A 12,926-nucleotide genomic window follows, 5' to 3' on the forward strand; every position below is an offset into this window, starting at 1 on the left:
AGGAGGCTGAGGCAGGAGAATGGCGTGAACCTGGGAAGCGGAACTTGCAATGAGCCGAGATCGTGCCACTGTACTCCAGCCTGGGCCACAGAGTGAGACTCCACCTCAAAAAAAAAAAAAAAAAAAGTTAGGAATATTAATCCTACTATAGCTATAATTTATATTCTTCTTGATTCTCCATTTAATATTGTAAGTATTTTCCATGTTTCTACCTCAAAAAGTATACGTTTTTGTTTTTAGATTAAAAAAAAATTTTTTTTAAATTTTTTTTAGGGATAGGGCTGGCTGTGTTGCCCAGGCTGGTCTTGAACTCCTGGGCTCAAGCAATCTTCCCGCGTCAGCCTTTCAAAGTGCTGGGATGATAGGAGTGAGCCATTGTGCCTGGCCAAAAGTGTAGTTTAAATAATTGGAATTTTTTCAAAGTTATTGGAAGAGATATTAAAAAAGAAAGAAAAAATATTTGGAATTTTAGTAGCTGTGCATTGTTCTAACAAAGTTATAATTTGCCTAATTGTGTATTGTTTGATTTATAGGGTATTACCAGTTTTTGACTCATTTAGTTAGTTGTGTAAACAATACAGCAGTAAACTCTTTACTTCCAAAGCTGTTTGCATTGTGTGTGGGCTGAGATTATTTCCCCAAACTAAATTCCCAGAAGTGAGACTATGAGGTCAAAGCATACATGATTAAACATACATGATTTATGGTTCTTGATAAAACTCTGATAATTTATGTTCAGATAATTATAGTAGAATTACAGATAGAATTATCAATAGATTTACAGACTTATAGATAGATTTCCAAATGTCACTGAAATGATCAACATGGGTGTGGAATTAGCTTATCTGAGATGTGGGTAATTCAGAGTTGATAACACATATATTCCTCCATAAGAACTACTGTAAATGTACTCTTATCAGCAACTTTTGAACATTGAGTCAAGTTATTGAAGAAAAGAGTTTTAGAGGTTGTTTGGTGTAGCTGCAGCCTTTGAGTACGTCTGGGTTTTTCCACAGCGATTACCACTAATCATATATGAGAAATTTGTGAAGATTTATAGCTCCAGAAGGAGAACCAGGAGGTTCTTGCCAACATTTTCTGGAATTCCAAGAAAACTTCTCCCTGCAGGTGGAAAATATGGTTCATTACTCACAAAGTGTTGGCCAGAAGCAGAATCACTTTTTGGCAGCAGTTATCTGAAGAGTTCTAGAGGAAACAATTATACAATACTTTCAGTGACTCACTAAAATGTTTATAAACCTCAGACCTGTATGCTTACAGACTCCACATTACTTAGAATTGACCATTTAAAACTTCTCCCGAGGTTTCTGAAATGTTTGAAAATGGATACTGCACTAAAACCTATAACATTCTTTTCAAAGTTAGAATTCAATAGGTCCTATTTATGGATCTTATGAAGGGGCTTAATTTCCTATAAGCCAGTTCTGCAGCATGGACTGACTCCAGTACATTTAGGAAAACAAAATGTTGTTATAAGAGATGACAGCAAATAGGTAAAGCTTAGCATGAAGGAAAGCAAAAACTAAAAGTAGTTTATGTATATAATCTAGCTACTTACAAGTCCATTTCTGATTTTTTTTTTTTTTTGAGACGGAGTTTTGCTCTTGTTGCCCAGGCTGGAGTGCAATGGTGCAATCTCGGCTCACTGCAACCTCTGCCTCCCAGGGTCAAGCAATTTTCCTGCCTCAGCCTCCCCCATAGCTGGGATTACAGGCGCCCGCCACCACACCTAGCTAATTTTTGTATTTTTAGTACAGACGAGGTTTCACCATGTTGACTAGGCTGGTCTCAAACTCCTGACCTCAGGTGATCTGCCTGCCTCGGCCTCCCAAAGTGCTGGGATTACAGGCATGAGCCACCATGCCCAGCCATCTTCTTTGTTTTGAAAGAACATGTAAAAGTGGCATTCTGTTCATTAAGAGTGGGCCCTTTCACCACTGTGGTTGTTTCACCTGCAAAACCACTGGTCTGGTGACCCCCCCGCCAAAAAAAAAAAAAATGTTTTCCAGCTACCTGAAAGGCTGAGGCAGGAAGATTGCTCAGGGCCGGGGAGTTCAAGACCAGCCTGGACAACATAGTGAGATCCACCCCCCAATCTCAAAAAAAAATTTCTTTTTAAATTTTATCATTCATGGGATAACATACTTAGTAAACAGGACACTCAAATTCTTTTCTTCATTTCATGGGCTTGAAATGTGATCTTGGATTTTGTGTTTCTCCTTTGCAAGCTAGAATTAATGATTTCCTTTTCTTCTGGGAATTGTGAGAATTACTTGACTCACAGTTCGTATCTCACATGATTCTTGTTCGGCCACCTGTTTGACATCTCTCCTTAGATGCCTAATACAGCATCACCATTGCACCTTTGTCAGCAGAGGACTGGAGTCCAGCAAGTGTGAATGATGGCTCCAGAGTGGTGTAGTGCAGTGACCCTGTTAGCCCACCCCAAAACAAACTTTTTTTTTTCTGAGACGGAGTCTCACTCTGTCACAAGTCTGGAGTGCAGTGGCGCTATCTCGGCTCTCTGCAAGCTCCGCCTCCAGGTTCAAGCCATTCTCCTGCCTCAGCCTCCCAAGTAGCTGGGATTACGGGCACCCGCCACCACGCCTGGCTAATTTTTGTATTTTTAATAGAGACGGGATTTTGCCATATTGGCCAGGCTGATCCCGGAGTCCTGTCCTCAGCTGATCTGCCTGCCTTTGCCTCCCATAGTGCTGGGATCACAGGCGTGAGCCACCACGCCCGGCCCCAAAACCAACTTCTGATCCCCCAAAGTCCTTATCCATGTTCCATTCCAGTCTGCACTCCCTCCAGTTCTCAATAAATGGGACACCTTTTCTTAAACTCAGGTGCTCTGGCCAAACACATAGTCACCCAGAGCTTTTCTCTTTTCTCTTACACACCATCTCTTATCTGTTAACAAGTCTAGTTGGCTCTGCCTTCAGTAAATGTTCTGAGTCCAAGCACTTCTCACCCCTCTTCCCCATCTACCCCAGTCCTGTGCCTCATTATCTCTCATCTAGAGGACTCTGCTGAGCCTCCTAATTCATTTCTCTGCTTCCGTGCTTACCCTGTGGCCAGTGGTCCAACTGTCCATCTCCATGTCAGAGCCACCACCAGCTCTCCCTTAGAGAGAGTGCAAGTGTAACAGCCTCCCCCTGCAGCAGCCAGCTTGACATTGAAATAATGTAGATCAGGCCATGTCACTTCCTTTCTTTTGTTGTTGTTGTTGTTGTTGTTGTTGTTGTTGTTGAGACGGAGTCTCGCTCCATCACCCAGACTTGGAATGCAGTGGTGCGATCTCAGCTCACCGCAACCTCCGTCACCCAGGTTCAAGCAATTCTCCTGCCTCAGCCTCCCAAGTAGCTGGGATTACAGGTGTGTGCCACTATGCCCAGCTAATTTTTTTTGTATTTTTAGTAGAGACGGCATTTCATCATGTTGGCCAGGCTGGTCTCGAACTCCTGACCTCAAATGATCCGCCCATCTCGACCTCCCAAAGTGCTGGGATTACAGGCGTGAGCCACTGCATCCCGCTGTCACTTCCTTTCTTAAGTCTTCCAACATGCTTACCGTGGCTGGTGAGGCTGTCCATGGTCAAGCCCCTGCCTGCCCTCCGTCCCTGTGCCCTTTACCTTGGTCTAGTGGCACTGGCATCCAGCTGTTCCTCAAACAGGGCAAGCCCCTTCACACTCAGAGCATCTGCACTTGCTCTGCCTGCGGCTTGGAGGGTATTCCTCAGACCCTTGTAAGTTCACTCCCACGTTTTATGCAAGTCTCTACTCAAATGTCATCCCAGACTGCCCTTGTCTAAAATAGCTACCTTCACCTACACCCATCCCTCCTTATTCCTTTACCCTGTTTGTCTTACTTCTGGATCCACTCAGTTTCACTGGGACAGGGGACTTTGTTTTGTTTACACAGCTTTCCTCGTGCCTGGAGCAGCCCTGTGCACAAGTGGGCACGTCAGTGAGCATGGGATGATCACCCTGGCACTCTATCTAAAAATCTTATTGATGGGAGATTCTCTGTATCAGATGCTGCAAGTAACAGCTTTATGTCCTCAGAAGGGATCAGGCAAGAAAATGAGCCATTCCATGAGAGGAATTAAGATTTCTTGATTGATTTCCTTCCTTCCTTCCTTCCTTCCTTCCTTCCTTCCTTCCTTCCTTCCTTCCTTCCTCCCTTCCTCCCTTCCTCCCTTCCTCCCTCCTTCCCTCCCTTCCCTCCCTTCCTTCACTTCCTTCCCTTTCTTCTTTTCTTTTTCTTTCTATGTGTGTGTGTGTGCACGCGCGGGTGTGTGTGTGTGTGTGTTTTAAGAGAGATGGGGTTTCACCATGTTACCCAGGCTGGTCTCAAACTCCTGGCCTCAAGCGATCCCCCTGCCTCGGCCTCTCAAAGTACTGGGATTGCGGCCTAGGGATGCGAATTTCAAGGAATGTGAAGACAGGATTGCTTTGAAAAACAGATAAAAGATCACCGAAGTCTAGGTAAATTGCTGCATGTGGAGCCTTCTGGGTGAGAATAACCGAGGAACAGTGAGCAGAGGAGTAGCCAGAGAAGGAGGGAGGGAAAATGCTGCTGCTTAGGCCTGACCCTGGCCCATTGCCTCATGCTGCTCAGTGTTAACGGGTAAAGTCAAGCAACTGAGCATGCCTCTGAGAGGTAGGCATTTAGAAAACTTTGAACACGTTCATTAAGAAGGTATTTTTACCATGGATAAACTTGGAAAAATAAGCCTTGCTAAGTAAAAATAGAATGGGTGTCCCTTAGTGAACGTTTCTGGTTTCTGGTTTGGGTTTTAAATGGGGTACGACATACCCACTTGAACAGGACTAAGGCGTTTTGCCATTACGCCACATGGTCCATAGAAATATCCACGCCACTTAGAGTTCTAGCTCAATTAAAACTGGGAGTCCTGATTCAGACTTGGAAGCTGCTCCTGTTCAAACCCACTACTACGCTGTGAGTTTAGAGGAAACAGGATTTGTCACAGGCATGTTTGCTGGAAGCTCCCTCTTTCTTTGCCCTTTTCAAGTCTTTTTGTTTCTTTGTTTGCATTTGTGGAATCTGAGTTTTATTTAAAATTCCAGATGGTTGACTGTTCTCCGTTGAGTGTTTATTCTTATGTTTTTTTCTACTTTTTTTTTTTGAAAGGGCTGTTCTCACATCAGTGCCATATTTTGCTCTTTTAACTGTTAATGGTTTAATATCTATATAAATAGCAAAAATGAGCAGCTGTTGTACCTAATTGCAGTGTGAATACTAAACATTCTCATAGCATTTGTGTGAGTTTGTCTGTCTGTGATTTCTTGCAGTTCAGTAAAATTGTCTCAAAAGCTTTGCCATTGTCGTTTTTCTTAAAGTTAATGCTTGCTTATTTTAGATTATCTGTGATTTTTTTTTTTTTTAATCTCAGCCACCTCTGTTCACTGGGAAATTTCTTTAAAAAATTTGAAGGGTGATTTGATCTGTGTAGACTTTTATTTCAACTAAAAAGTTGAAATAAGTAAGTGTAGCTGTCACCCCAGAAACTATTAGGGTTTGGGTTTTTTTGTTTGTTTGTTTGTTTTAGCTTATTATGTTTTAAAAGAAACTAAAAGCATCTTATGACAGCAGAAAGTAAGAAGCATTTCTCTGGGTCTCTAGAGATGGCATTTCCTGTTTCTTTTCTGATAGGAGAGAAAGGAGCTGTGATGACTTCATTCTATGGCTCCAAAAGAAGCACTTTTTATCTTTGTCCGGAGAACAATTCCTCCTTCTTTAGCGCTTGCAGGCACACTTTTTAGACACACACTTGCTCACTGTCCAGAAAAGAAATGTTCGGCCATTGTTGGTAAACAACAAATACATCTGGCAAAGCTGGTTTATTTGTTTAACTTTGTAACTGTTAAAATAGCTTTTCCGGTGAAAGCAGCGAAGATAGAGCTAGAAACAAACCCCAGCTATTCAGGTCATGGTAGGCACAGAGCACAAAGGAGGGCTTTTGTTCCCTCCCTTAATTTCCTAAAGGATCCCCCAGCACGGATAGTTTTTCGTATGTTATGGCCAAGGAAATGATAGAGGGACAGGTACTGTGAAAAAGGCTGGGGCCGGGCATGGTGGCTCATGCCTGTAATCCCAGCACTTTCGGAGGCTGAGGCAGGCGTATCACTTGAGGTCAGGCGTTCGAGGATAGCCTGGCCAACATGGTGAAACCCTGTCTCTACTAAAAACACAAAAATTAGCCGGGCGTGGTGGTGCGTGCCTGTAGTCCCAGCTACTCAGGAGGCTGAGGCAGGAGAATTGCTTGAACCCAGGAGGCGGAAGTTGCAGTGAGCCGAGATTGTACCACTGCACTCCAGCATGGGTGACAGAGACTTGTTTTTTTTTTTTTAAAAAAAAAAGGCTGGAAGGAAGGAAGATGGGCATCACCCACAATCTCCTAAGCCCCATGAAATGGTACGATGATAATTGCAGTTTTCAGGTAGTGGTTTAAGAATGTGGGGAGAGGTGTAGCTGAGCAGTCTTCATGAGAGATAACTTACCAGTAAATTCAAGGTGCACACCGTGCCTTAAACACAAATGCATATTTATTATATATTTAAACTAAGGAGTGGCAAGGGAACCACTCTATGGATTTTTCAATCAAAATCATCCCTCGTGTTTTTAAAATAAGACTTTTTTTTAAGACTCTTGTCTTCAGAGATTTATTTTATATGAAAGTCAGGTGACATGTCCCAGGCAATGCCTGTCATTGTCTGCTGGGCTTCTGTGCATTTCCTGTCTCCACCCACAGCATTGCCCCAAGCTGGAGGGAGCTTTCACTTTGTTAAAACATTCACTTTCAGAGGTGCTGGAGAGATAGATCGTCACCCTCGAGTACAGCTCTGAATTGGTGCTGGGGTTTTCTCTTTTTGTTCCTGTCTTTGAATCTCAAAGTAAAACTTTTGGGAGCAGCTGCATCTCTTCAGCAAACTGCATAACTCGGTGCTCCGGCTTAGGAAATGGGGATCTTTCTCTTCGCAGAGAAGTCACCCGATAAAGACTTTCAGGACCAGAGGTGCCTTCCAAAAAGGGCACAGTTGAGCCCAGATGGTTTGAAATTGACGCTCTGGTCTCTGGGGGGTCCTCCCTGAAAGCGTGGCTTTCAGAAAACCCGCTTGTATTTTCTATACGTTCTCCACTAAGGTCCAGAGTTTCCCTAACCCTGCCCTTGGCTCTACTTCTTAATTCTCCCACAGCCTGGATCCCTTCTTTTCTGTTCTATCCTTGTGTCCATTACAAGAGCTGAAAAACGAAGCCCCAAGGGGCTCCCCCTGGGTTTGCAGAGACCAAAAAATTGCTGGATAGATAAAACTGACTGCAAAGAGGCACTTAAAACAGTGAAACTCGACCTCAAAAGAGAGACAAGAAAACATTCCCTTATAAAGGAGCACTGTTCTAAATCTGATGTTGTCTCTGCCTTCCCAGCCTTTCCAGTTGTCAGCTCTGTTTTCTGACTCTGCTAAATCCTAGGTTCTGACGAGGTACGGGAAAAGCTCCGAGGCTCTACCTAGTGGACCTCTTTGTTTTTATCCTTCCTTCACCTGACCTTCTCTGTAGTGCACCCCTAACACCAATGCTTACCTTGTGAGCCAGAAAACAGACAGCACATTCAAACTCAGTAATTGAAGGAAGGTCGGTTATTAAAAGGAGCATTTACAACGTGGCGGATAGAGTTTAGGAAAAGCAGTGAGGATGGTGCAGTACCCTGGAGCAAGTCACAGTGGGGAGCTGATGTTGCCCCCAGGCCTCACAGGGCTGGAGGAGCCTTCCAGGAATTTCACAGATCAGGAACTTCTGAGGTTAGCTGCATGCGGGGCACTGCCTGATTGGAGCTGTGCCCTTTGGTCCAAGGACCCAGCCAACCTGTATCATCTCAGTGAGAAGCTGCAGGTACAGTTTCCTGCCCTCTGATCACTCAGAACATCCTTGCGGCAAATCTCATCAGAACCAGAGGGCAAGGGTTCATGAGATCCCTGCATGTCAGTCTCTGGGGACCCAGACAGGGTGGAGAATGCGCCTGGGAAATTTGCAGGACATTGACCAAGTCAGCGATGGTACAGTGGAAGGATACTAAAAGATTTAGGGGCCGGGCACGGTGGCTCACGCCTGTAATCCCAGCACTTTGGGAGGCCGAGGCAAGCAGATCACTTGAGGCCAGGAGTTCGAGACCAGCCTGGCCAACATGGTGAAACCCTGTCCCTACTAAAAATACAAAAAATTAGCTGGGCGTGGTGGGTCGCACCTGTATTCCCAGCTACCAGAGAGGCTGAGGCAGGAGAATCACTTGAACCCGGGAGGCAGAGGTCGCAGTGAACCGAGATCACGCCACTGTCCTCCAGCCTGGGCAACGGAACAAGACTCCATCTCAGAAAATAAAATATATAAAGGATTTAGGGAACTGGTGATTTTAGGTCACTGAACAAAAAAAAAGACACCATTCTCTTAACATTTCTGCATATTTCTAGCACTTCCTTCCTTGGGATCTTTGTCTTCTTTGGTCTCCTGGCTTTAACTATCCACTTTATACTGAAGACTACCAAACTGGTCTTTAGTACAGACCGCTCCCTAAGCTCAGATCCACAAGTCCAAGTACATATTAGTCTCTCTACTTGTTTGTTTGTTTGTTTGTTTGTTTTTCGGGGGTTTTTTTGAGATGGAGTCTCTATCTGTCACCCAGGCTGGAGTACAATGGTACTATCTTGGCTCACCGCAACCTCCGCCTCCCAGTTCAAGTGATTCTCCTGCCTCAGCCTCCCGAGTAGCTGGGATTACAGGCATGCGCCACCATGCCTGGCTACTTTTTGTATTTTTAGTAGAGACGGGGTTTCACCATGTTGCCCAGGCTGGTCTAGAACTCCTGACCTTTGGTGGTTCGCCCACCTTGGCCTCCCAAAGTGATGGGATTACAGGCATGAGCCACCACGCTCGGCTAGTCTCTCTACTTGGGAGTCTCATAGAAATATCAGCCTTAACACATGTGAAACTACGTGTATGATCTTCCCTCCTCAGACCCACTTCTCTCAGTCTTCCTCTCCTAAAGCTCAGACTGACAACCTCGGAGTCACCCTGGGCAGCTCATTATTGCACATCTCATCTTATCTCCCAGAAAATCCTGGAAGTTTGGGTGATCAAAAGGTGCCCAAAACCTGACCCCTCTCACCACCTGCACTGCTCGCTACATACAACCTGTCCAAGTTGCAGTAATCTCCAGGATTGTTACAAAAGCCTCCCACCATCTGAAATCTTTCCTTCACAACATCTTAGAGTTACTCATTGACTCTGGTTCATTCAGACAAAAAAGCCTACCAGACCCTATACAACTCCCTCTTTCTTCTCTGACCTCCTATGATATTCTCCCCGAGGCTCCTCCAGATCTGGCGGCCAGGTTAACACCACACCAGAGCCTGCCTCAGGGCCTTTGCAGATGGCCAGGAGGGAAATTTATCTTTATATTTAAAATAATCTAATAATGAAAACAGCCATGCACACAAAACACTCAAAACTCTTACTCAAGTGTTTATAGCAGCACTTTTCTTTTTCTTTTTCTTTTTTGAGACGGAGTCCTGATCTGTCGCCCAGGCTGGAGTACAGCAGCACGATCTCGGCTCAGTGCAACCTCCAGCCCCCTAGGTTTTAAGCAATTATCCTGCCTAAGCCTCCGGAGTAGCTGAGATTACAGGTGCACGCCACCATGCCCGCTAGTTTTTGTATTTTTAGTAGAGGCAGGGTTTCACCATGTTGGCCAGGCTAGTCTCAAACTCCTGACCTCGTGATCCGCCCACCTCTGCCTCCCAAAGTGCTGGCCTGGCCGCATTTTTCATAATAGCCCAAACCTAGAAACAACCCAGATGTCTATCAACTGTTGAATGGATAAACAAAATGTGGGATAGCCACATGATGGAATAATCATTTGGCAATAAAAAGGAATGGAGTACTGATACATGTGACAATGTGGACCTTGAAATCATGCGAAGTGGACATTAGGAGATAATGAACACATCCCAGTTACCAAAGGCCTCAGATCGTGTTTCCATTCATAGGAAACATCCAGAATAAACAAATCCACAGACAGAAATAGGCTCCCTAGGGCTGAGGAAGATGGAGGGTGACGGCTAGGGGGTACAGGTTTCTTTTAGGGGTGATAAAAATATTCTAAAATTGGTTGTGGTGATGGTTGTACAGTTTTATGACCCTGCTAAAAACCATTGAATTGCTCAGTTTAAATGAGTAAATCAGATCATATCTGAATCATATCTCGAAGCAGTTGAAAAAGATGAAGCGATTGCTGTCTTAATAAAACATTCCTGTCGTTTTTCCAAGTGGCGTATATGTCTTCAAATTTTATTTTATTTTATTTATTTTTTGAGACCGAGTCTTGCTCTGTTGCCCAGAGCTGGAGTGCATTAGCACGATCTCAGCTCACTGCAACCTCTGCCTCCCAGGTTCAAGCAATTCTCCTGCCTCAGCCTCCCAAGTAGCTGGGATTACAGGCACGCACCACCACGCCTGGCTGATTTTTGTCTTTTTAGTAGAGATGGGGTTTCACCATATTGGCCAGGCTGGTCTTGAACTCCTGACCTCATGGTCCACCCACTTCAGCCTCCCAAAGTGCTGGGATTACAGGTGTGAGCCACTGTCCAGCCTATTTTATTTTTTTAAGATGGGGTCTCATCCTGTCACTCAGGCTGGAGTGCAGTGGCATGATCACGGCTCACTGCGGCCTCAACCTCCCAGGCTTAGGTGAGCTTCCAACCTCAGCCTCCCAAGTAACTGACTACAAGTGTGCTCACCACCATGCCTGGCCTGTCTTCAAATTTTATACAGTTGTACCTAAAGCTGTAAAGGGAACTGTGACTGCTTTTTTTTCCCCCCAAGTGAAACTTGTTTCATCTGTGATGACTATTCTTGTTTTCGTTTCCACATTAAGCTTTTTATTCCCTTTTCCTTTTTTTTTGAGGCAGAGTTTCACTGTGTCATCCAGGCTGGAGTGCAGTGGCGCAATCACAGCTCAATGTGGCAGTGTCAACCTCCCTGGACTTAGGTGATCCTCCCACCTCAGCCTGCAGAGTAGCTGGGACTATCAGTGTGTGCCACCACATCCAGCTAATTTTTCTATTTTTTTGTAGAGTGGGGGGTCTCACTGTGTTGCCCAGGCTGTCTCGAACTCCTTGGCTCAAGCGATTCTTCTTCCTCAGCCTCCCAGGGTTCTGGGATTACAGATGTGAGCCACCGCACCCGGCTACCCCTTTCAACTCTTAAATTTCTTTGGAGCATACATACTAGAGGTTCAATATTTAGATGTTGTTTAAGTGGATGAAAATGTTTCCTCCTGGGTTCATAAGAGAAGCAGAGGGTACTAATCGCCAGTGTGTTTTCCCCTTTGCAGAACTTTCACGATGGCCGTAAAGCACAGCAGCACATCGAGACTTGCTGGAAGCAGCTTGAATCCGTAAGTGAACAATGCACAGCAAAAGAAATGGCTTTATAGATTTTTTTTTTCTTTTTTTTGAGACGGAGCCTCCCTCTGTTGCCCAGTTTGGAGTGCAATGGTGCGATCTCAGCTCACTGTAACCTCTGCTTCCCAGGTTCAAGTGATTCTCCTGCCTCAGTCTCCCAAGTAGCTAAGATTACAGGCACACGTCACCATGCCCGGCTAATTTTTGTATTTTTGGTAGAGATGGGGTTTTGCCATGTTGGCCAGTGTGGTCTTGAACTCCTGCCCTGAAGTGATTCACCCACCTCGGCCTCCCAAAGTTCTGGGATTACAGGCGTGAGCCACTGCACCCAGCCTAAGAAATGTCTTTATAGATTTTCCAGTTTCAATTTAATTTAAGCTTGAGTCAATCAGAAAGTAAAAAACATGCACATAAAAACACTAACAAAACATCCTTATAGATTTTTCTCATTTAATTTGTTTCTAGAACCATTATCTAAAGTTGAGCCAAAAGAGCTCAAGTTGAGTATTTTTCTAAAAGTCACGTGGAAATAATAAAGATTAGACAGTTTTGATGGAAATAAATGCAGATTTTAAAATAACTTCTAGAAATTATGACATATAAAAAATCAATTCAGAGAAGAGTATTCTTGGGCCAGACACATTGGCTCATGCCTGTAATCCCAGCAATTTGGGAGGCGGAGGCGGGAGGATTGCTTGAGCTCAGAAGCTCAAGACCAGCCTGGGCAACATGACAAAACCTAGTCTCTACAAAAAATGCAAAAATTAGCTGGGCATGGTGGTGCATGCCTGTAGTCACAGCAGCTAGTGAGGCTGAGGTGGGAGGATCACCTGAGCCGGGAAGGTCAAAGCTGCAGTGAGCCAAGATGGCGCCACTGCACTCCAGCCTGGGTGACAAAGTGAGACCCTGACTGAAGAAAAATAAAAGAAAAAGAACAATGCTCTTTGGGAGCTTTAGATAAAATTACATCTTTTCGTAGGACTCTTATGGTTTCATAATTATTTTCCTCTGATTTTAGAGTAAAAGGCGATTTGAACGCGATTGCAAAGAGGCGGACAGGGCGCAGCAGTACTTTGAGAAAATGGACGCTGACATCAATGTCACAAAAGCGGATGTTGAAAAGGTGAGGTGAAAGCTCAAGTGTGGGCCGGGCACGGTGGCTTACGCCTGTAATCCCAGCACTTTGGGAGGCTGAGGTGAGCAGATCACCTGAGGCCAGGAGTTCGAGACCAGCCTGGCCAAGATGGTGAAACCCCATCTCTACGAAAAACACAAAAATTAGCTGAGTGCAGTGGCAGGCACCTATAATCCCAACTACTAGGGAGGCTGAGGCAGGAGAATCGCTTGAGCCCAGGAGGCGTTGGCTGCAGTGAGCCAAGATCACGCCACTGCACTCCAGCCTGGGTAACAAGAGCGAAACTA

At 44.8% G+C, this 12,926-nt stretch overlaps 1 protein-coding gene across 29 annotated transcripts in view; it reads left to right on the forward strand.

The window, feature by feature from the left end:
• Positions 1-12,926, forward strand: part of FNBP1 (formin binding protein 1) — a 157,042-nt gene that overhangs the window by 74,490 nt on the left and 69,626 nt on the right. For 28 of the 29 annotated variants that reach the window (XM_034929268.3, XM_034929270.3, XM_057303116.2 and 25 more), the window contains exons 5-6: positions 11,435-11,497; positions 12,523-12,627. In XM_034929268.3, coding sequence (XP_034785159.2) covers positions 11,435-11,497; positions 12,523-12,627 — 168 coding nt within the window. The remainder of the gene's footprint in view (positions 1-11,434; positions 11,498-12,522; positions 12,628-12,926) is intronic. The other variant, XM_055117120.2, reaches the window with a different exon arrangement.

The sequence above is a fragment of the Pan paniscus genome, chromosome 11 (assembly GCF_029289425.2).
Source record: "Pan paniscus chromosome 11, NHGRI_mPanPan1-v2.0_pri, whole genome shotgun sequence".
NCBI classification, from domain to species: domain Eukaryota; kingdom Metazoa; phylum Chordata; class Mammalia; order Primates; family Hominidae; genus Pan; species Pan paniscus.